Source organism: Elephantulus edwardii, unplaced genomic scaffold (assembly GCF_000299155.1).
Source record: "Elephantulus edwardii isolate Elephantulus edwardi_28Jun2011 unplaced genomic scaffold, EleEdw1.0 scaffold00136, whole genome shotgun sequence".
NCBI classification, from domain to species: Eukaryota; Metazoa; Chordata; class Mammalia; order Macroscelidea; family Macroscelididae; genus Elephantulus; species Elephantulus edwardii.
Window position 1 is genome coordinate 9659531 of NW_006399886.1, and position 26218 is coordinate 9685748.

General features: G+C 37.4%; 1 protein-coding gene across 1 annotated transcript in view; it reads left to right on the top strand.

The window, feature by feature from the left end:
• Positions 1-26218, top strand: part of LOC102862055 (ephrin type-A receptor 6-like) — a 1552036-nt gene that overhangs the window by 1506176 nt on the left and 19642 nt on the right. The window contains 1 exon segment of the mRNA XM_006894142.1: positions 17892-18085. Within this exon segment, the coding sequence (XP_006894204.1) occupies positions 17892-18085 (194 nt within the window).

Genomic DNA, 26218 nt, shown 5'->3' on the forward strand with positions numbered 1-26218 from the left:
TTTTATTATTAATTTTAATGAGCATTTACAGACACTTTGGATTTCCATTCATCCATTGCTGCATTTTTCTCCTTGCCCACCCTGCCCCTCCAGTTTATGGTTTTATTTTTTACTTTCTTTTAAATTTTAATCATAGTGTTATAGAAAATCTATAACATCGAGAAGAGCAGAGGTAATAAAGCAAAAGATGCACATTATTATTAGCAGTAGTAGTAGTAGTAGTTGTTGTTGTTGTTGTTGTTGTTGTTGTTGTTACATGCCGCTGAGTTGCCTGCAACTCATAGCGACCCTAGGAACAACAGCCCTAAACTCTGCTCTATCCCTTGCCAGTCTTATTGTCTCGAACATGCCTATCCTCATTACCCCAGTGACTGAATCAATCCATCTCTTTGAGAGTCTTCCTCTACTGTGCTGTCCCTCCACCCTCCCAAGCATGACATCCCTCTCCAAAGACTGATCAAGCTTTGCAACATATCCAAAGTATGTCAGACAAAGCTTCAGAATCCTTGCCTCCAAGGAGCAGCCTGGCTTCACCCTCTCCAGGGCAAACTAGTTTTTCTTCTAGCAATCCATGGTGTGTTCAATACTCTTTCTCCAGCACCAATGCTCTTTCCTTCTATCTTCCCTAGTCATTGTCCAGCTCTCTGATGCATAGCAAGAGTGCTAAAAGAATAAGATATGCAGAGATAAACATTTTTAGAGCCTACTTTGTTGTGCCCTTCTTTTGATGATAGTTAGCAATCTTACAATGTAAAATGGGATGCCTAGAGCAGCCCAAGTGTGTCTTGTTCAGCAGTACTATTGAGGGATGTCTCCGTATCTTCATACTGTCTCATCTTTATTTGCCTTGTTTAATAAAAAGGCACTCATTGCTGCTTTGATTTCAAAACCATTAGCACAATTGGAAAACTCATCAGATCCAGTGAGAGCAGAGCAGTCTGATGCATGCCTCAACTGTGCCTTATGTTGATGGTAGGCTGTTGAAAATTGCAGTGTCAGTGACAAGTAACCAGGTCTATTTAGAAAAACTAGTCACATTTTAGATAATAATTTCTGACAGAATCTAATCACTTCTACTACTGTATGGAAATTATTGTTGCAGTCATTTTCATATTTTTCACTCTAATTTTCTTCTTACATTTTTAAAATTAGGGTATCACCTTGCACAGCACTTCTTCTAGAGGATGACAGCTAATGCCGAACACAAACCCAACCGTTACACAGTTCTTGCTAGTTAATTATCACCCCTTCATAACTGACAACAGCAAACCTCAATTAGTCTTTTAGACACAGCACCCCATATGCTGCTGACTCCATGTCAGTCCTTAATTAAGGAATCAGAAAATACCTATAATGCAAAACTTCTCACAAAAGAAGTGTTCACAGAGATAAAAGTTAATGGAAGTTTTCTCACTCTGCCCCCTAAAATAGAGCTTCCATGGATCACATGTCTGTCAACTAGAATACCATTCTTTGACTTAAGATATTATGCTAGTCCTGAGAACATACAGAGAGAAAAAAGAAATGAATAGTCGTTGCACTCCAAGGAGTCAGCTTAGCTTGCTAAAAGATTACAAGATTTTTAAAATATAGATATACTTTGGAGATACTGCAGGTTCTATTCAGGACCACCACAATATAAGATGTATCTCAATAAAGCAAGGCACACAAATTATATAAAAGTTAGGTTTACACCGTGCTACAGTATCTTAAGAATGCAATAGTATTATTAAAAAGTTTGAAATATGGTATTACCAAAATAGGGAGTCCTGGCATCATAGTTCATAAAGAGTTATGCTGCTAATGTAAAGCTTAGACCTCTCTGAGAATTTTATTCCACCAGCTGCTTCTCAAGGGGGGGGCAGGGGCTTGAGCGTTTTTGTTGCCAGATGCCATCCAAGTGGCTACAACTCATAGCCACACTTTGAACAACAGATTGGAAGCTTTTTCTGTCCTGTATCATCCTCAGAATCTCTGACATGCTTGAGCTCATTATTATAGACACTGTTTCAATCCATTTTGATGAGGGTCTTCCTCTCTTTCTGTGACCTTCTGACTTTCCCAGCATGCTATCTTTCCAAGAACTAACCTTTCTTGTATGTGAAATGAAGTTTCATTATCCTTGTTTCTAAGGAGCACTGAAGTTACACTTCTTCCAAGCATATTTGCTTGTTCTGGCAGTCCATTAAATGTTCAGCACTCTTTGCCAAAACCACAGTTCAAAAGCATAGATTCTCTTTCAGTCATCCTTATTCACTGTTTAACTTTCAGATGCATAGAAAGCAATTGGAAATACCAAGGATTGATCAAGAACACTTAAGTCTTTAAACTGATATACTTGTTTTTTAGCACTTTGGAGATTGCTATTGTATACAATAGTATTACAGAGAAGTTTGAAATGTTAAGCTACCAATAAAAGGAGAGTTAAAAGCATAATCTAATATAAAAGGTGGGGGAAATTGAGGCTTTCTACCAATTTTTGCTGTCTGAAATTGAGCAAACAGGTATACAATCAACATGTAAGAATGATATTTGGTGACTACAGTACGAGATAGAAGGAAAGAATGAAAGAAATAAAAACTAGGATTTACTTAGAAAATATGGCATTGGTAAAAGAAATAAGGCTGGGAATTGAATGATAAAGTTTTTTACAATTAATGACCTTTTTTGTTGCAAGCACTGTTTTTTTAAAAAACACAAATGGCCACTATACACATAGACTTCACTTGATGGACTACACAGGAATCACATTAACTACATCTGTGCAAAGATGATGTGGAGAAGCTCGCCATCAGCAGTTAAAACAAGGCCTGTTACTGATATCAATTACACATGTGCAATTAGCTGAAGAAAAAGAAAACAAGTCCATAAAATCCAATATGTAACTTAGTCTATCCCAAATTATTATGTGACCAGTCTCAAGAACAGATTTGAGGGATTGAACAATAATGACCAAAGACCAGAGAAGTTGTGAGATTACATCACCCATGAAGAAAGCAAAAGGTCATTACAGAAATAGGAAAGACCAAAATGAATGTCAGAAAAGACTGAAACTTATACTATAACATAAAGAAGCCAAAATAAAGAGAAGAAATGCTGAAGAGAGTTGAATAGATTTCAAAGGGCAGCTCAATAAGACAAACCAATTGAATATACTAAAATGTGCAAAGAGCTGGAGTTAAAACTCAAAATGGAAGGAGATGCTCAGCATTTCTCAAGCTGAAAAAAACTGAAGAACATTTTCAGGCCTTGACTATGGACAAAATTTTGAATGATTAAAGAAGGATAAAAAAAAATTGGGGTTGATCTGGTGCAACCACTGTAGAAGGCAGGGTGGTGCTTTCTCCAACAAAAGTTACAAATAGAGATACCATTTGACTCAGCAATTCCACTACTGGGAATATACCCCAAAGATACCATAACAGACATCCAAGCAGATATAAGCACACCCATGTTTACCGTGGCTATTTTTATGCTATTGTTCACAATAGCAAGGAATTGGAAACAACCTAAGTGCCCATCAACAAAATCATATATATATACCCATCAACAAATGCATGGATCCCATCAACAAATGAATGGATAGAGAAGCTGTGGTATATTCACACAATGGAATGCTATGCAGCATTGAAAAACAAGGAACTCATGCAATATTATTAAAAATGAGTGACCCCGGAGGACATTATGCTGAGGAAATATCTCAGTCACAAAGGGACAAATACTACATAGTGTCACTGTTGTAAAACAGGACTAACACTGGGTTGAGGGGAAACTGAGAAAGATGGGTTCAATAATGTATACTGCATTGAAACAGATGAGGGAGAAAAATCTCTTAAAAGGGATATGTGATTAGCTATTATTGTCATGACAGGAGTCCAAAACAAAGGCTGCATAGTGGAGTGGACCTGGGGGGAGGGGTTTTAAAATAATGAAAGAATTTTACTTTTCAAAGAGAAGAGTGTATAGGGGGAGGGGTGGGCAGGGAGAAAATTGCAACAGTGAATTAATGGAAATCCAAAATATCTGTAAATTTCCATTAAAATTAAGAATAAAAATAACCAAAAAAATGGGTTGATCAACATACAAATGAATTAAGAAATTGTGATACATTTACAAAATGGAATATTTTCCAGCACTAAGGAACAATGACTTCATAACATACTACATGACTTGGGAGAGACTAGAAAGCATTATGCTGAGTGAAATGTCTCAGTCACATAAAGACAAATATTGCATAAGGCTACTATTGTGAACATAGGATAAGTGAGCAAGATATATATGAATGTTCAAAGGGATGAGGAGAAAGAGGGGACATAAAAAGAAGAAGGGGGAATCAAACTGAGATAACAGATGGTACTGAGTGAAAGGGGATAAAGTAATGGGAAATGTTCAATGGAGACTTGAAAAGACATCGTGATAATAGGCATATAGCAATGATAATTAATTATTTTAAATATGTGGAAGGTCAGGGACTGCAGTCTTCAGTACGGTTTGAGGCTCAATATAAGAAAAAACAAAGATTCTCACCACTGGGCCTATTGGCAGCATCAATATGGATGGTGAAAAGATTGAGATTGTTACAGTTTTGGTTTGCTTGGCTCCACAGTTAACACTCTTGGCACCAGCAGCCAGGAAATTAAAAGATGTATTATGATGGGAAAGTCTATAATTAGAGACCTCTCTAAAGTACTGAAGTGCTACAATGTCAGTCTGAAGACTAAGGTGTGCCCGATACAGGCCATGGTCTTTGCAATCACTTGTTATGCATCCGAGAGCAGGACAATGACTAGGGAGGATAGAGGGAGAATTGATGCCTTTGAGCTATGGTGTTGAAAAATAGTATTGTATATACCATGGACTGCTAAGAAAACGAACAAGTTTGTCCTGGAGAGACTAAAGCTGGACTGCTCCTCAGAGGCAAGGATTCTGGGGCCTTGTCTGACATTCTTTGGAAATGTTCCAGTCCTTAGAGAGAGACGTCATGCTTGGGAGGGTGAAGGGACAACACAGGAGAGGAAGACCCTCGATGAGATGGATTGATTCAGTCACTGGGGTAATTGGGGTGGGTGTGTCAGAGATGGTGAAATTGGCACAAGATAGGACAGAGTTTAGGGTCACTATGAGTCACAGATGACTTGATGGCACATAACAACAACAACAACATACTTAAGTATTGGTAAGGTTGTTTTTTATTTAAGCCTCTTGTTTAGAGCCAACAAGACCTTATAGAGGGCTTTTTTTATTTAAAAGTCAATTGTTATTATATTTTGGAGGAACATTCTTCTAAGTGCTACAGCACTCTTCTGTCCATTTGCTATACTGAGGTAACCTGGGGTTGCTGTGATGCTGAACCTTGTGCCATCAGGATGTCAAATGGCATAATGGCTGCCCATGGACAGTGTTCAGTGAAGCTCCTAGTTATTAAACAGGTTTTGAAGCAGGAATAGCATTCACTTCCTAAACAACATGCCTCTGGAAACTCATGAACTTTGAGAAACAATGATAGTTATAGAAAGGCTTCAGGCCTTTTGTATAGGGTCGCTATGAGTAGCACTTGACTCGATGGCAATCAACAACAACAACAATATAAAATATAATTAATTATATTAATTATTATATGAAACACAAAGTACATGTACAAAACACAATGTATATAAATTATTATACAAAAACCAATTTTTTAAAAGATAGAAGAATACACAGAATCACTGTACCAAAAAGAATTGATCAACATTGAAGCATTTCAGAAAGTAGTATATGATCAAGAACGTATGGTAACGATGGCAGAAGTTCAAGGTATATTGAAAACACTGACAAAAAATAAGGTTCCAGGAACTTAGTACCAATTGAAGTGTTTCCAAAAATAGTTGCAGTCCTGAATATATTCACTAGTCTATGTCACGGTATTTTAAAGACTAACTAACTAACTGAAAGTTATCCATATGTGTCCCCATCAAAACAACAACAATCCATTAGAATGTGGAAATTACTGAACGTATCATTGATATCACATACAAGTAAAATCTTTCTGAAGCTTATTTTTAAATGACTGAAACAGCAAATCAATGAGGAACTTCCAGATATACAAGCGGGATTCAGAAGGTGCCATGGTACAGGGGATAGTAATGTTGTTATCAGAGGAATCTTGGTTGATAGCAGAGAATAACAGAAAGATGTTTACTTGTATTTTATTGACAATGCAAAGGAATTTAATTATGTGGATAACAAATTATGACTAACACTGAAAAGAATGAGAACCTCAGGCCACTTCATTGTATTCATGTGAAACCTATACACAGATCAAAAATCAGCTGCCAAAAAAAGAAGAAAAAAAAAACCCACCCCAAAACTCAGCTATCCAAATTGCACAAGAGAACATTGCTTGGTTTAAATTCAGAAAAACCTCAGGATTACATCCTATCTCCATACCTATTCAATCTGTATCCTAAGCAAATAATTAAAGAAATTGTTCTACATGAAGAAGAATATGGCATTTGGGTTGGCAGAAGACTTATCAACAACCTATTAACATACTAGCTTGCAGAAACTAAAGAAAACTTTTACTACATAAAATCAGACTATAAGCTTCAATGTGGATTATATATCAACATTAAGAAAACACAAATCTTCACTCCTGGACTAATACATAGATGATAGATGGAGAGACGATTGATGTTAATGGTTTCATTTTAATTAGATCTATAATCAGTGCCTATGGGAGTATCAGTCAAGAAATCAAAGACATGTTTTATTGGGATAATCTAATGTCAAGACCACTCCAGAGAGAAAGAGAGGTATTACCAAATATGATACAGAGACATAAAGAAAGCATATACGCTTGGGAAAATGCTGATGATGGGCTTGTGCCTTAAAGAATTGCCACAAACTTTCAGATAGGTAGATAGATAGATAGATAGATAGATAGATAGATAGATAGATAGATAGATAGATAGATAGATAGACAGACAGACAGTAAAAGCAAGATTGGCCTGTATTTCAAGCAAAAGGTAGAAGAGGTTATCAGAGTAAGGACTGACAGTCAGCAGACAACTTGAGAAGCCTGTGTGCTGTGAGATGGAGAGTTACTGCAGACTTTCAGATATGGGAGGAGAATGACTACTTGGCTCATCTGGACACGCAGAAGAATGGCTGCAAGAGGGGAAAGGGGAAATGGGAGACTGTTACAGTAATCAAAGTGAGAAATAATTTGGATGAAGAATTTTTTAAATGGGACAGATTTTAAAATATAGCAAAGTGATAAGATCAGCGCGACTAAAATCTGGCCAAAACAGAAGACAGAGCCAGCATAACTCTGGTATCGTATCGGATTTCATTCACTAGGAGAATGAATTGCTTTGCAAGAATCATGAAGAAAAAGCTGCTTACTTTTGTACAAAATAAGTGTAAGGCACTTTTATGACACAGGAAGTTGTGTATGCTAATGATGACAGAGAAATCTGAGAGACTAGGGAGGAGTCGGAGCTGGAACTGCAGGTGTAGAAGTCAAAAGCATAGCTAAAGCACGGAGAGTGTGAGCTCTCGCAAGTGAGGGCTTCAGTTCTAATTCTGAGGAAACCTGTCTCATCTTTCTCTCAACACTCAGAAGAGACTTTCTCTACCTCTACAGAGGCTATCATTATATTTAGCCTGTTTTTCAGAAATTTATTGATCAATATGTTCATCACTTTAAACTTTGTTTTTCCCACTTGAAAAAAAGAATATAATGGCCAAATCCATTTCTATTCAGTCAATGTAAGCTCACAGCAAACACAGAGGACAGACTAGAACAGCTTCATAGGGTTTCCAAGGCTGTAAATCTTTTTAGAATCAGATTGCCACATTGTTCTTTCTTGGAGTGGCTGGTAGATTAGAACAGCTGACTGTTAGGTTAGCAAGAAAGCACTTAACTTCTGCACCATCAGGACTTCTCATTTTTACTATGTATATAACCATACAGCAACTCTGGTGACCTAACAGATCTAGAGTTATGCTACTTCTCTAAAGGTGAGTAATGAAAATCTACTAGCTGCTTCAAGAGAGAAACATGGGCAATTTCTGCCCCTGTGATTTACAGCCTCTAAAAACTTGCCAGGGGTCAGCTGTGACTCAATTGTATTCAATAGCAATGAAACAATGAAGCTTGTTGTTTCTCTATTTTTATAACAATAGGCCTCATGGTTTGTAATTATGTTGTTGTTGTTGATTGCCTTCCAGTCAAGCATGACTCATAGCAACCCATGAACAAAAGGCCTGAAGCCCCTCTACAACTATCAACATTTATCAAAGTTCATAGTGTTTCTGAAGGCATACTATTTAGGAAGTGGATGCCACTCCTGCTTCCAAACGTGTCATAGTATATTATTGTTTTTATATGCCATTGAGTCACTCGAGATGTATAGTGACCCTATGGACAGCAGCTCTAAACCCTTTCCTGTCCTGAGCCAGTCTCACTAACTCAAATACACCAACCCCCATCACCCCAGTTACTTATAGCAATCCATGTTATCCTGGGTCTCCCTCTCCTGAGTTGTCCGTCCACACTTCTGAGCATGATGTCCTTCTCCAAGAACTGATCTCTCCTGGCCATGTGCCCAAAGTAAGTGAGGCAGAGCTTCAAAATCCTAGCCTCCAAGGAAAGACTTGGCTTCACCCTCTCCAAGACACACCTATTTGTCTTCTTGGCAGCCCATGGCATGTTCAAGACCCTTCTCCAGCACCACAACTTGAAGGCATCTATTCTTCTGTCATCCTTAGTCATTGTCCAGCTCTCTGAAGCATAACAAGTAATTGAGAAGACCATGGCCTGGATTAGGTGCATCTTTGTATCTAGACTGATATCGTTGCTCTTCAGCACTCTGGAGAAGTATATGACAGCAGATTTTCCCAGTAAAATTCATCTTCTGATTTCCTGACTGCTGGTGTTAAGAGTTTTAATTGTGAATCTGAGCAAGCTGTAATTGTTATAACCTCAATCTTTTCTCCATCTAATATGGTGCTGCCAAATGGCCAAGAGGTGAGAATCCTTGTTGTCTTGATATTGAGTTTCAATCCATATTGAAGACTTCCATTCTTGACCTTTTTTTGGAAGTGCTTGGGTCCTTCTCAATTTTAGCAAGCAAGGTGTATCATCTGCATATCATGGGTTGTTAATGAGTCTTTCTCCAATCCTGATGCCGCACTCATCCTCAGAAAGCCCTGCTTCCTGAATGATCTGCTCTGCATACAGATTGAAAAGGTACGGGGAAAGGATGCATCCCTGACACACCCCTTTTCTGATTTTGAACTATGCAGTGTTTTCTTGCTTTGTTCTGAGGACAACTTCTTGGTCCAACTTTAGGTTTATTATAAGCATGATCAAGTGCTCTAAGATTCCCATTTTTCTCAAGGTTAGCCACAATTTATTGTGACCCACACAGGTAAATGTCTTTACACAGTCAATGAAACCCAGATAGATATTCTTCTGGTACTCTCTGCTTTCTGCCAAGATCTATCTAAAAAAATTTAAAAAAATAAAAAAGATCTATCTGACATTATATTCCTAGTGCCATGACCTCTTCTAAACCCAGCCTGTATTTCCGGTAGTTCTCTTCAATGTATTTTTCTAGTCTTTTCTGGATAATCTTCAGTAGGATTTTGGTAATGTGTGATATTAGTAATATTGTTCAATAATTTCCACACTTTGTCAAGAAGGGAATAAATATGGATCTCTTCCAGTCAGTTGGCCAAGTAGTTGTCCTCCAGATTTCTTGGCACAACTTGGTGAGCATATGCAGGGCAGCATCTGTTCCTGGGGCTTTAATTTTTTGCCAAGTCCTTCAGAGTAGCCTGCACTTCCTCCTTCATCACCATTGCCTCTTGATCATATGTTTTCTTGAAATTCTTCTGTGTCAATCAATTCTTTTGATACAAGGACTCTGTATACTCCTTCCATCTGCTTTTAATGCTTCTGGAATCATTCAATATCCTGCACACCGCATCCTTAAGCATTGCAATTCAAGGCTTGAATTTATTATTTCTTTCAGCTTAAGAAATGCTGAGTTTGGCCCTTTTGATTTTCTGACTCCAGCTCCTTGCACATTTCATTTATGTTTGCCTTATCTTTCTGAGCAGCCCTTTGAAATCTATTCATCCCCTTAAGTTTTTTATTTCTTCCCTTTGCTTCAGCTTCTTGGTGCTCTAGTGCAATATTCAGAGTCTCTTCTAACATCCAGAAAAAATTAACAATTGGTACATGGATGTGAGAAGCATGAATGTAGAAAAACTGGACATTGTAAAGAAAGAAATGGAATGCATAAATATTGATATATTGTGTATTAGTGAAATGAGATGGATTGGCATGGGACATTTTTAATTTCACGATCATATGATCTATTATGCTGAAGATGAAAAGGTGAGGAAAAATGGAGTCGCTTTCATAATTAAAAAGGCCCTTTCTAGATCCATCTTGAAACACAATATTGTGAGTGACAGGATACTATCCATACAAGGAAGACCTGTTATTACCACTATCATTCAAATTTTTGCGCCTGCAGCCAGAGCCAAAGAGGAGGAAATAGATGATTTCTATCAACTGTTGCAGTCAGAAATCAATCGAACATGTAACCAAGATGCTTTAATAATAATGGGTGACTGGAATACAAAAGTTGGGAATCAGGAAGAGGGATCAATAGTCAGAAAGTATTTTGGTGGCAAAAAATGATAGAATTCTGTACAATCAATTATTTATTCATAGCAAATATCTTTTATAAGAAACAGAAATGCAGGCTATCCACATGGATTTCACCGGATGGGATGCACAGGAATCTGATTACATCTGTGGAAGGAACCGCTGGAGAAGTTCAATACAGCAGGGAAAACTAGACCAGTTACTGATTGTGGAACAGACCATCAACTGATCATTTGCAAGTTCAAATTAAAACTAGAGAAGGTTAAATCATATCCACAGGAATCAAAATTTGATCTTGAGTCTATCTTCCATGAATTTAAAAACCAACTGAGTAATAGGTTTGAGGTCCTTAACACTAATGAACAAAGACCAGATAAGCTGTAGGAAGATATCAAGAATATCGTTCATGAAGAATGCAAAAAGTCATTACTAAGAAGGGAGAAGAAGAAGAAAAGACCAAAATCGATGTCAGAAGAGACTCTGAATATTGGTTTGTGATAAATAAGGTATAGGTATTGTTAAACGCCATACGATGATTGGACCCTATGAACAAATGATTAGGACTTTGGCCTATCCTGGGCTGTCCTCACAATCTCCGACATGCTCCAGCCCCTTGTTAGAATCACTGTGTCAATCATTTTGTTAATAATTTTCCTCTCATTCACTGACATTTTCTTGGCTTCATGGGCATTTGAAAGCTGATCAATGAATAAGGAAGACCAAAGAATTTGATTGTGCCTTTGAATTGTGGTGTTGGCAAAGGGTATTCAAATAAAGTATTAGCTAGGTAAAATACCTAGTTAAGAACCTGTCACATAATAAACTCTAAAAATCATATAAGTCATTTGGAACTAAAACCAAAAATCTGATGCTTATAGAAAGCTGAGCTTACTACCACACAATCCTATAATGCTTCTCCCTCTGTGGTCTCTATCCTTACAACTGAACAAACCAAGGCCTCAGTCATTCTTATCTCCTCCCTCTAGTGTCACATGTAATCACACCCCCATCCTCTACATTCGTATCAAATAGTCTATTACTGTTTATATTTTGGACATTTTGTCACTCTCTTCTTTTATAGAGCAAGCATGATGGAAGTTTGTCATGAGCAAATAAATAGTTTCTTGGAGCCAAGAAATCTAGATTTACAAGAGTTGCCTGAGAAAACAAACTTCCTAGTAGGCAAGATATAGAGGTCTATTGGCTTGGTCAAGAGGGAGAAGCCACCAGCCTTAGAGGAATATGAATTTGAGTAAAATCTTTCCCTCTTAGAGAAAGGCAAGGCCCTAATCTTACCTCAGGCATACTAGAATGAGATCATGGAATGATTTTTGGGTAATTCAGCATCGTTTATCAAAAGTTTTCTAAAAATCAATAGTTTTGAATATCCTTTAAGAGAGACCTCAAATGCTGTCTGTCGTCATTCTAAGACAATTAGTTGCTACTTCATCAAAACAAATTACATTTTTTTTCTCATATTTTTCATTCAGGGTCCATGACATTTATTAATGCTTTGGGCACCTCACTAAATTACAAGAATACAAAACCTAGATATGTGTGTAACTCCTTGCTTCAAATATATACAACATTTTTTTCTCTTTGGCCATAACATCTTCTAATTGGACTTCAGCTTTCTACTTGAATTTGAAATTTAATATTGTTAGTAAATAAGAAAACATATGACATCATGATTTCAAAATATAATCTCTGATTGAACGCAGTTATTTCTGAATACTTCTGAGTCTTGTACACATTTCTATTACATCATCTATTACATTTTATTATAATATTTTCATCTGCCTTTCCTACTGTTGTTCTGTGTCACTGGATCGAGCATGACTCATAGCAACCCTGTGAAGAACAGAAATGAACCCTGACCTATCCTGTACCACCCTCATCAGCTCTCACATACTTGAGCGCATTGCTGTACTCACTGCATCAGTTCATGTCACTGAGGGTCTTCCTCTCTTTCACTGACCCTCCAACTTTCCAAGTATGATGTCACTTTCCAAGGAACAGCCCCTCCTAACAACATGCCTGAAGTATGTGAGGAAGAGCTTCTCCTAGTCTCTAAGGAGCACGCTGGACCCCTTTCCTATTGTCGTTGTTATCAGGTGCCATTGAGTACGACTCAGCAACCCTATGAACAGAAGATCTAAAACCTATTATATCCTGTGCCATCTTCACACTTCATGACACACAAGAGCCCGTTGCAGCAGTCACCCACCGTATCAGTCCACCTAGTCAAGGATCTTCCTCTGCTTTGCCAACCCTCCAGCCTTCCTAGTATCATGTCCCTCTCCAAGGAATAGCCTCTCTTAGCAACATGCCCAAAGTATGTCAGGCAAAGTCTCATCATTTTTGCCTTCAAAGGGCATTCTGGCTGCTCCCTCTCCAAGCAATCTCTTTGTTCTTTTGGCTGTTCATGGGATGTTCTTCTCCAACAGTACAGTTTTTTTTTCATCCTTATTCATAGTCCAGCTCTCAGATGCATAGGAGGTGATTGGAAAGACTATGGCCTGAATCAAATGCACCTTAGTCCTCAAACTGACATCATTACTCCTCAGTAATTTGGAGAGGTCCCTCACTGCAGATTTCCACAGTGCAATATGTCTTTATTTCCTGATTGATGGTACCAAGAGTGTTAATTGTGGATCCAAGCAAGATGAAGTTGTTAACAGTTTAAATCACTTCTCCGTCCATCATGATATTGCCTATTGAGCCAGAGGGTCATCGAAGGAGAGGAAGACACTTGACCAGGTGGTTTGACATGGTGGGTGACTGCTGCAATGGGCTCTTGTGTGTCATGAAGTGTGAAGATGGCACAGGATATAACGGGCTTCAGAGCTTTTGTTCACAAGGTTGCTATGAGTCGTACTCAATGGCACCTGATAACAACGACAATAGGAAAGGGGTCCAGCGTGCTCCTTAGAGACTAGGAGAAGCTCTTCCTCACATACTTCAGGCATGTTGTTAGGAGGGGCTGTTCCTTGGAAAGTGACATCATACTTGGAAAGTTGGAGGGTCAGTGAAAGAGAGGAAGACCCTCAGTGACATGAACTGATGCAGTGAGTACAGCAATGCGCTCAAGTATGTGAGAGCTGATGAGGGTGGTACAGGATAGGTCAGGGTTCATTTCTGTTCTTCACAGGGTTGCTATGAGTCATGCTTGACACAGAACACAGTGATACAGAACAACAACAGTAGGAAAGACAGATGGAAATATTATAATAAGATGTAATAGATGATGTAATAGAAATGTGTACAAGACTCAGAAACATTCAGAAATAACTGCATTCAGTCAGAGATTGTATTTTGAAATCATGATATCATATGTTTTCTTATTTACTAACAATATTAAATTTGGGATCCAAATAAAAATTTGAAGTCCAGTTAAAAGATTCTATGAAAAAAAGAGACAAAATTAAGGGGGGAGGGAACCCTTTATTGCTGTTTTGAGAGACCAGACTCAAAGCTGACCTTTCATAAAGTTTCCACAATGGAAATAGAACAAGATTTCCCATTTGTCTCTCTAGAAGATTTTATTTACTAACTGTATTTTGCATTACCAGTGCAACTGCTTGTGGACTTAAAAACAAATCATTGCTGCCAAGTAAATTCTGACTCATAGTGACTCTATAGGACTAAGTAGGATGCCGTATAAAGTTCTCAAGGATGTAATCTTTATAGAAATTTCCTGCCGCATCTTGCTCCCGCAGAGCAGCTGATGGGCTCCAACCATCAACCTTTTATGTAGCAGCAGAACAGTTAACCACTGGGCCAACAGGGAGCTACTTGGCTATAAAATTGAAGAAGACGTATATAATGAGAATTCAAAAATTTTTCTCGTGAGTGGCCAGAGGAAAAGTCTGGGAATTGAAAGTTACTAAATTCAAGTTCCCTCTCTGCCACCTGCAAGCTATGTAAATTTAAGCAAGTTTCTTTAGCCCGTGTCTAAATTTTCTCATTTAAGAAATAGGGATGATAGTAGCTATCATCTTGAATTATTTTAAGCAGAAGAGGCAAAAAAATACACAAGGCTCCCTAGTGCATGCTAGATGTTCAATAAATGAACTTTTTTTTTCTCATTCTCTCTCGGATTATAGCATCACTTGTTATCTATTTTATGCATACATTTATAATTAAATAACTGTGGCCAATTCACTTTAGGGTTCTCCTAGCACAGAATTTTAAAGCTGCTTTATAATGGGATTCTATCCTATTTTTCTTTCTTACTTTTCCAAACTATCTACAGTAATTTTGATGCATTACAAGCAATTTGCATACATCCTGTTTTGCTAAAGTGTGTAGCAAAATGTCTTAAAATATATGCCTAAATGATAGGAAAAGTTTTCAGAAAATGAATGAGAAGAAAAGAAAATACTGTTCAATAATGCAACAGTAAAGGAATAGAAAAATGCTGGGCTCCTGACGGGTTAAAGCGTTCTGGTCACAAAGACACTGATAGGATTGTGAGAGCTCCTCTATTACCAAAAGAGCTAAAGCTTAGCAGTTAAGCGGTTCTTGAAAGTGTCTTATTTATTCCTTCTTACACTCTGTCTCCAGCATAAATTATGGACATTTAAGAGCTACAGCCAAAAAATACCAATTAAATACCAAATTAAAATCAAGATGTCAGTATTTTTTTTAAAAAAGGAATTGCAACCAGTCACTAGTGTATAAATAATGTTATATATTTTTGTCATAATTTTTAAAAAGACATTACAGAAACCATGTAAGTGGAGTTGTGCAATAAGGAAGTTCTGTTAGTAATACAACACTTATAGGTAGAGGAGGTAACTGAATTATGCCTGTTAGAGCTATAGTCAACGCTTTCATTTTCCAGTTCAAAAATTAGGATTATCAACCTATTACCATTGTCTTTATTCCCATATAATATAAAAATAAAGGTTCATAACAATTAACAATACTTTTGAACACTAAGGTTAGTTATGAGCTTCTCAATAATACTTTCGGAAAATGTTGTATTTTTGTTAAGTGCTGTCGAGTCAAGTACAACTCAATAGCAACCCTATGGACAAAAGATCTGAACCCTGTTCTGTAACTATCATCGTTTCTCTAATGTTCATAGAGTTTCTAAAGTCCTATTGTTTAAAAAGTGGATGTCAATTCTGCTTTCAAGGCTGTGTTAATCTGGGAACTCTACCAAACCCTGTCTGCCATGGATAACCATTATCACATTAGACACACCAGTGACATAGTGTTCAATATCACAACAACCCCAAGTAATCTTGTTAAACTGACAGAGAAGCACTATACCACTTAGAACAATACCACAGCTGATTGTTGACTAACCCTGGAGACCAAACATCTTACACAGATTGTTAACAAAACCACAAACCACCCAACAATTTACACCCAACATTCCTCTAAATCGAGAACCTAACCTCAGAATCCAACTGCTTCACATATGAGCCTCCAAACTGGAGACTTAATCAAGGCCCAACTGACCAGGCCACGGCTGATTGTTAACTAAATCCAGATGTCCAATCAGCTTACAGACTTTTGAAAATATGCTATATAAATTCAGAATCAATGTTATAGCATTATTAGGAAATTCTATGTGGATCATGTAATAAACAGATGACTGGATTGCTTGTTTTGTGTTTCACTACCTAAGAATCAAGAAAGATACTTATTGTCATGTAGTTGGTTTTCTTCATTTTTATTTCTAATACAGATTCCTCTCTCTGGAGCTGTATTGCATACAACTAATTGCATGAGTCTATTTAGATTTATTTTCCTTAATAAAAATTAACAAAAATATAAAATTCATTTCTTCAGTCATACTAACAGCATTTTAAGTATTTAGTAGCCACATGTTGGATACCTTATTGGACAGAGAGCACATATCCATCATCAGAAAATTCTAGTGGACTGTGCTGCCCTAGGAATATGCTTGATATGAAAATTTTCTATTGCTCTGTGGGCTTAAGCCAATCATTGATAGAATTTCAAGGATTAAATTAGTTTAGGATTAAATTATGAGAGGCCTTCACATACTCATGTTAATCGTTAACTAATGGGAAGAAAAAAATAGCAAATAAAAATTATAAAGGAGGAGCTCTGGTGGCCTAGTGTAAGAAGATTCCCTGCACTCCCAAAGGCATGTGGTTCGAATCCACCAGCTGCTCCATGGAAGAAAAATGGGCAGTCTCATCCAGTCTGATTAACTGCCTCTGGAAACAATGAAGAATAAAGATGGATTGTCATTATTGTTGTTATGTTCCATCAAGTCATCTGCAACTCATTGTACCCTATGTACAACAATTCTGAAAGATGGATTAGCAGTTGGAAAAAGAATATCCACTGACCCTATCATTGTTGCTGTTATTATGTGCTGTGGAGTCAGAATCAAGCTAAACTTCCAGTGGGTTTTCAGAGGCAGTAAATCTTATGGAAGGAGATTGCCTATCCTTCCACTAAGCAGCTGGTGGATTCCAACCAAGAGCCTTCGGGATTATAGTGCAACTTCTTACCACTAGGCCACCAGAATCAGAAGGATAAAAATAATTCTGAGAATGTGTATATTGTCTCAATAGCAATTTTACTTTAAATGTTTTGTCACGTGTGTTTTGTACTGAAAATATCAACCCCGTGCAGACTTCTGATGTTCTAATTGTACTTTATAATATTATAAACCAATCACACAAAAGTACCCCTTGGCAACATGATGAAATTTAGCCCGCCTTATACCAGTGTTGTTAGGTGCCATCAAGTTGACTATAATTCAAAGCAAAATTATAAACAACAGTTATGAACCTAGCAATATTCTGTGTCATCTTCAAGGCCTCTGCCATGGGCAAACCCATTATTGCAGTGAACTTGTAAATCTACCTTATTGAGAGTATTCCTCTCTTTCTCTGTCCCTCTGCCTTTCTCAGCATGATGCCTTTTTCCAAAGACTGGCCCCTCCTGACAACATGCATAAAATATGTGATGGACATTCACAAGGATGGTATACCAGTAGCACTTCTTTAATACCCTTCTTTTCTGCTTGTGAGAGAAATTTTTTTGTGGAGTTAATTGCAGTTGTTTTTGTTCACAGTTTTTGTATTTATTTTTGTCTTACCTACTAATACTCAGTAGTTTCTGCAACCTGGGTATAGAAGGAATTAAAACTAAGGATATACATTATATGTATATATTAGTAAGTAAAAAAAAATAAGAAAAGAAAAAATAACCTGTGTATGTTTGTGCTTAGGTCATTCTGTCCATTGAAGAAGGTTACAGACTTCCAGCTCCCATGGGTTGTCCAGCGTCCCTTCACCAACTGATGCTCCATTGCTGGCAGAAGGAGAGAAATCACAGACCAAAATTCACTGACATCGTCAGCTTCTTAGACAAACTGATCCGAAATCCCAGTGCCCTTCACACCCTGGTGGAAGACATTCTTGTGTAAGATGCAGCATGTTCTTTTTTCCCCCTTTAACAATCATTATGTCTTTCAAGACCTAGAGTATATCAGGCAGAGAGGAGACATTTCATCTTGATAAGCATCTAGTTGTCAACCGTTTAGAATGTTTTGTGTGAAGTGTATTTTATTTATCAACTGAAAGAGCAAATTATTAACATGAAAAGAGTGAGTGTTTTGGTTTTTTTTTTAAAAGAAAACAGCTTCCTCCTTTCTCTTCTCCATATATGATCTTTCTGTGCTCTTTATCTTATCTTTTTTTTTCTAGGGCATATCTTGACATTTATGTATCATCTCTTTATCTGATGACACTTCTTTATCATTTAATATAGAATGGGTACGTATATGCAATAGCACATGGATGTACCTGCAGCCCCTTTCATTCTCTTGTCTACTCTATGTCCTATCACTCTATTTGAAACAGCAAGCAGGACAAGGGCAATTTGTGAATCAGTCAGTAGTAAGAATGCTTCCTGCTGATATGATCACACCCAGGCTCTTGTTACTTTCCATTCCTAAAATGAGAAAAAGACAGATGACAAGACAAGAAAATGAAGGCACTCATACACGATGTTATAAAAGTCAGTAGAGTTGAGAAGATCTACTTACTTCTCTCTGAAAGGCAATTATAAGAAGTGGAGAATAAAAGAAAAATAGACTACCACCCATGCCTGTGAATATTCTATTTTAAACACCATTAAGCTGAAATATATTTTCTTTGTTTAGGTAAAACTGGGCTTAGAAGTAACTAAAACATTTCCAAAGCTCACTTACCTAACTCAGGAGATGGTCAACAGCTTATACAGACTTTCAATATGAGGTCACAAGTTCAAATCAGTGCAAGTTTTTAGTGCTGGTAAGGCCGAAGGCTCTTCAAGGACTACTTGAAACAAGTCTCCGCTCACAGCGGAGCACATAAGACTTCACCTCTAAATCACTAATTGGCAGCCTCAGTAAAGTGAAGCCAAGCATGAAATAGCTAAAGATTAAACTATCACTCTAGCTCATCTTCCCTAAAGCAGTCCAGCCCAGGAAGTAGAAAAAAGAAAGAAAAAGAGGAAGAAAAGGGGGAAAATGGAATAAAGGCATTTTGGATTTAATCATAAAAGTGATGGGCAGCCATTGAAGGATTTTAAGTAACAATATGACATGATCACATTTGCACTCCTGAAAGACTACTTTGGACATGATTTAGACTGAGTGTACAAAATAGAACACAAGACTAGAAAGAGTGCCAGTTAGATGTTTCCATCAATTCAAGCTAGAAATGTTAAGATGTGATTTATGAACTGAGAATAAGCCTGAGGTCAGACAATAAGGGGAAATTTCATTATTAGGGGAGGAAAACCCATGTATCTTAGTCATTGATTGAACAGGAAGGGAGGACGGGAGAGAAAAATTAAGGGTGTTGATTTTCTTAAGTTTCTAAAGTATATTTTCTAAAAATAGTTTATTTTCTAACATTTTAGTCTTAGACCAACTAGTTAAAGTTAATGCCATTCACTAAGGAAAAAAAAATCAGAAGAGGGACATGGTTTTAAATGTAAATGAGACCTCTGAGGATACTAAATTACAAATTCTCATAAGACATCTCAGGACATTTCAAGCAGATTATTTATAGATTGCATCTCAGGTAAAACATTCTCAGCTAGTATTGTAGATTTGGAGATTAACAGCACTTTACTGGTTACTAAAATTACAAATAGTTTATGTAAAGAAGTATAAGCAAAGGAAAAGAATACAATCCTCTGGAACACCAGGATTTTAAAAATTAATTGAATAAGAGTACCCAAAAGACTGAAAATGATGATCCAAGTAAGAAACAAGGAAAACAGAAAAAGACAGTACCTTAGATGCACAAGAGGGGAAAGTTCAAGGACGACAGTGGCCAAGGCTTCAGTAAGATAAAACTTGAAATGTGCCTTTTGCATTTAGCAAAAAGCATGTTCATGAAGTTGTCTGAGATCATCTGCAATGGAAGAGGTGAGAATGTGAGGTCAGAGAGAAAGGCAATTTTGTAGTGCTTATTTCTTTTTCCCCCTTTTTAAGAAATATGTTTGAAGAGAAAAAAAAGTAGAGGAAATGGCTGGGTTTTTAAAAAAAAAATTATTGTAGAAAGAAACATCTTAATGTTGAGGGGAAAGAACTAATAGAAAACATAGAATGAATTTATGTTAATGAAGGCATTTGTATCATGAATCATTTAATCTGAGTCCTTCATTAGGGTAACAAGACCCCTTGACCAGTGTCCATCAACAAAGCGAGTTTAAGGTTATAAAAGCAGATAGGTAAGAGTCCAATGCAGAAAGCTAGAAGGAAATATCTTAAAGGAAAGTAAATAAAACAGACTTTTCTCTCTGCATTTTGAAGTTTAGAAATAAGTGTTGTATTCAGGATATGTTAATGGAATATTAACTAAGTAGAGAAAATATGAAAATGAAAAACTTTCCAAGGTCAAGTTTATAATAGGGAAGGAAGTGTCAGAAGGTCAAAAATTCACAATTTAGTGGAATGTGCAGTTACCCATGAAACAGGCCAATAAGTGTCAGAATCTGTGACAGGGCCAGGAGTTGGGTGCTTTACATAAAGCTGGCAGATTGACTCAATTCTAACATCTAATTTCTAGGAGGTTAAATGAACGCCTTCATGACTGATTCATCATCCTTTTTTTCAACTACGTATGTGTGACTGTTATGCTATATGTTATATATATATATATATTATGCTATGTTATGTGTTTTTGTTTGAGAAACAAGAGGAATCAGAGCTCTTAATGTAGTAGACCTGAATATAAGTTCTTTTACTCAGCCATTCCTCTTGTGAATGCCTGCTCCAGTCCATGCTACTTAAAAATATTTCCACCACTCACTAGACCACAGTTAAAGCTAAACGATACTCAAAGTCATTCAGTCAATTCCAACTCCTCAGGGGACTATCCACCCATCTCCTTTGAGTGGCCAGTCATTAAATTTGAACCACTAGTATTTTTCTTATTAGCACAGTAGGCTATGCACCATACTACCAAAATTCCTTAGACTATAGTGGAGGAAATTATCATATTTTTAAGGAAGTGAAACCACCACCTTCCTTAATGCATAAAAATTAATGTCTTTTTATCTTCAGTGCCACACATGCTCCCTCTTCTCTTTTTTAATTATACTAGTTTATTTACAAATTCACATTGTTTTTCACTCCAGATTCATCCAATTTCCCTCACCCCCCTGCCCCACCCATCAAATTGTACAACCTCATAATTAATCCCTCCCCCCCGCATATCCTCATCCCTCTGCTCCCTCATCCGCCCCTCTTTGGTTCATCAATACTCATTCTACAATATGGCTTTATACAATATTTGTCCTTGTGGGACTGAATTAGTTTGCTTAGCATAATGCTCTCCAGTCCATTCCAAGTTAGGTAATAATTTACATAATCATTGCTCCTGCGTGCTGTGCAGTATTCTATTGTATGAATGCACCATAATTTCTCAATCCATTTGCCTGTGGTTGGACATCTGGGCTGTTTCCATGTTTTTGTGATGGTGAATAATGCAGATTTGAACATTGGTGTACAAGTCTCCATTTGGACCTCAGTTCTCATTTTCTTGGGATATATTCCTGAGCCTCCACAAGAGAAAGACTGATAACCCACTTACAAATGGGAAAAAGACTTGGAAAGAATTTTCACAGAGGAAGATATTTGGATGGCCAGCCAACACTTGAAGAAATGTTCAAAATCACTGGCAATAAGAGAGATGCAAACCAAAACCACAATAAGATACTATCTCATTCCAGTAACAGTGGCAAAATTTAACCGGACAGCAAGTAATAAATGTTGGAGAGAATGTGACAAGATGGAACTCTTGTATATTGTTAGTGGGATTGTACAATGGTACAACCACTCTGGAAGGTAGTTTGGTGCTTCCTCACATAGAAATTCCATATGACCTAGCTATTCCACTCTTTGGAATACATTCCCTATTCTTGATCTCAGAGAATTTGTACTGTTTAGGAGGAAGAGATTTGATGGATTACCGTGTACGAACTTAAGAATATTATTAGCTAAAGAATGACTGGTTTGTTGGATAGAGAAGAGATTGAAACTGTCAACAACTTCACCGTACTTGGATCCCCAATTAACACCCTTGGCACTAGCAGTCAGGAAATAAGAAGATGTAGTTAGGGACTTCTCCAAATTATTGAGGAATAATGATGACAATTTGAGAACTAAGGTACATCTGATTCAGGCCATGTCATTCTGGTCTCGGATTGCTATGCGTCTGAGAGCTGGACAATGAATAGGGATGACAGAAGAGGAATTGATGTCTTCAAGTTGTGGTGTTGGAAAAGAGCACTGAACATCCCATGGACGGCCAAAAGAACAAACAGATATGTGTTGGAGAGGGTGCAGCAGAATGCTTTTTGGAGGCAAGGATGAAAGAGGCTTCACCTTGCTACAAGGGGCTATTCCTTGGAGTTGGACATGATGCTTGGAAGGGCAGAGGGTCAGCAAAGGAGAGTAAGACGCTCAACCAGGTGGATTAACATGGTGACTACCACAATGGGCTCTAGTGTGTCAGGAAGTGTGAAGAGTACAGGATAGGAAGGGGTTCAGATCTATTGTTCATAAGCTCGCTATGAGTGGTACTATATATACTCAACGGCACCGAACAACAACAACAATTAAAGACTTTATTAGTTAAAGAATGTTTGTATTGTTTCCTGCTTATAAATCTGTGACACGGACTCTCCACCTCCTAAATCTCAAAGTAGATCTCCAAATGATCTTGGGTTAAGGAAAAATTAGAGTGTGAAGGAGTCTCTTTAATCCACAGTCACCGCTAACTAAAATGTCCTATGTGATCCTTTTCATCTAGTCATCCTGAACACTGAGGCTTCTCTCACACGGTTGTACTGACATAACTCTCAGCTACTAAGTCACCATGGTTTTTATTCCACTCTAATTGCTTTATTTGTTACACAAGAATTCGCCTAAGAAGGTTTTATCCTTTTTCTTGACAAAGTCTTGAAAAATGGAAGAAATGACAGGAACAAAGGAGAATGAGAAAGGCTGTGAAAGTTACAGCTTTCTGATTTTAAACCAACACATTGAAAACTTCAAATAACTTTACCTACTGGCTAGAAACAAATATTTGGCAATATCATCTTAGACAAGAGTCTCGTTACAAAAATTTATACAACATTCCTGCACCTCCAGGATAAAAAGACTGATGACCCAATTACAAAATGGCCAAAAGTCATGGAAAGACTTTTTACAGAGGAAGACATTCCAATGGCCAATACACACATGAAGAAATGTTCAAAATAACAGGCAATGAGAGAGATGCAAATAAAAACCACAATGAGATACCATCTTACCCCAGTACCAATGGTAAAGTTTAGCAGAGCAGCAAGCAATTAATGTTGGAGAGGATGTGTAGGGCTGGGAACTCTCACACACTGTTACTGGGATTGTAAAACAGCACGACTCTGGAAGACAGTTTGGTGTTTTCTCGAAAGGTTGTATAAAGAAACTCCATATGACTCAGCTATTCCACTACTAGGAATATCCCCCAAGGAAGTTAGAACTGAGGCACAAACAGAATCTGTACACCAATATTCATAGCAGTAATATTCACTATAGCGAGAACATGGAAACAGCCCAAACGCCCAGCAACAACTGAATGGATTGAGAAATTATGGTATATTCACACAATGGAATCCTATCCAGCACTCAGAAGCAATGGTTTAAAAAAATATTGCATAACTTGAGAGAGACTAGAAAGCATAATGCTGAGTGAACTAACTCAGTCTCATAAGGACAGCTACTGCATAAGACCATCATTGTAAAAAATAGAAGGATAATTAGTAAAACGTGTGGGTGCCCAAGGTGGGAAGGAGTGGAGCAGAGGACAGCTACTGCATAAGACCATCATTGTAAAAAATAGAAGGATAATTAGTAAAACGTGTGGGTGCCCAAGGTGGGAAGGAGTGGAGCAGAGGAGTGAGGATGTGTGAGAGTGAAACCACAAGGTTGCACAGTTTGGTGCATGGAGGGAAGGGGTGAAGGAAACGGGAAGGATCCAGCAGGGACCTGAAAAGAGAGTGGAATGATGGGCAAGGCACAATGGTGATTGATTTTACAAAACATGGGAATGATTTGAAACATTTTTGTTTCATGGGTATGAAACATAATATGAATATAATATTATTGATTTAATATATTATTTCATGTAATAATCTGAAAATAGTGTGAAATGCAATATATACAAACTTTGTGAGTAAAGCAATATAAAATAACATTTTGGGTTTTGGGGTTTTAAAATTTTTTTTAATAATTTTAATGAACATTTACAGAGATTTTGTATTTCTATTCATTCATTGCTGCTCTTTTTTCCCGGCCCAGCCCTCCCCGCCACCACCCCAGTTCACTCCTCTCTTTGAAAAGTAAAATAAACACTCTCTCCCTGGTACACAATCCCCCCACACCCCTCCCACGGCCCCAAGTACAATCGACTATGCAACCTTAATTGTGGACTCTTGTGATAACCATAATACACTATCACACATGACTTTTAAATTATTCTCTCCCTCATCTGTTTCAATGCAGTATACACAATTTATCCAGTTTTTCTCAGTCTAACCACAACCCTGATATCAGTCCCATTTTACAGCAGTGGCACCATGCAATATTTGTACTTTTGTGACTGAGGTATTTCACTCAGCATAATGTCCTCCAGTGTCAGCCATTTTTAATAATATTGCATGAGTTCCTTGTTTTTCAATGCAGCGTAGTATTCCATTTTGTGAATATATCACAGCTTCTCTATCCATTCGTTTGACGGGCACCTGGGTTGTTTCCAACTCCTTGCTATTGTGAACAAAGCCGCGATAAACATCGGTGTGCATGTATCTGCTTGGATGTCAGTTATGGTCTCTTTGGGATATATTCCCAGTAGTGGAATTGCTGGGTCAAATGGTATCTCTATTTGCAACTTTTTGAGAAAGCGCCATACCGCCTTCCACATTGGTTGCACCATTTTACACTCCCACCAACAGTGAATAAGGGTTCCAGTTTCTCCACAACCTCGCCAGCATTTGTTGCTTGCTGTTCTGTTAAATTTTGCTGTTCTGACTGGGTTGAGATGATATCTCATAGTTGTTTTGATTTGCATCTCTCTTAGAGCTAGGGATTTTGAACATTTCTTCATGTGCTTGTTGGCCATCTGAATGTCTTCTTTGGTGAAGTGTCTGTTCATATCCTGTGCCCATTTTTCAGTTGGATTATTTAACTTTATCTTGTTGTGGTGCACAAGTATTTTATAAATTCTGGATATAAGTCCCTTATCTGACATGTCATTACCAAATACTTTTTCCCAGTCTGTGGCTTCCCTTTTTACCCTGTTGGAGAAGTTTTGGATGTGCGTAGGGATTTGATTCTTAGAAGGTCCCATTCATCTATTTTATCTTCTCCTGGTTGTAGATTTTTCAGGATACTTGAAAGACTGTTTATGTTGTGGATTAGGACTACTAGAGTTCTTCCAAGCTTTTCTTTAAAGCAAAAAAAAAAGTACACTTAACAAAAAGGGGAAAATGTTAGGTCAAAATGACAGCAGAAAAATCTTTCATTGTCATTGGATAACATTTCTCACTTTTTTCCTTCTTCTGGTGACCTTGCTCTTAACACACCCCCAAGTGAATATCCAGGGTTTTGTATCATTTCCATTATGTTTTAATTTCTTATTTCCTATTCAAAAACATATGTTGTTGCTGTTGTTATGTTCCATCAAGTCAACTATGATTCATAGCAACCCTATAAACAATAGAACATTTCGGAAGTTAAAAGTGAAAGCTTTGATATTTTAACTTTAAATCTACTCAATAGTAAAACTTCATTTTCAGCAGTAATTTATTAATATAGGTGGTCAATCATTCATAAATATTAATATAAACTAACTTCATGTTCATTCATCTTATACAGATGGCTTACAAACACCTTTCAAGTAATTATTTAGACCTGCTACATGATGTGCTGTCTCTGGGAGAAAAAACTAGACTTGAGACCAAAGCTGTTTGTAGAATATTTTTGGAGGGGGTACATTGCTATTCCCATAGAGACAT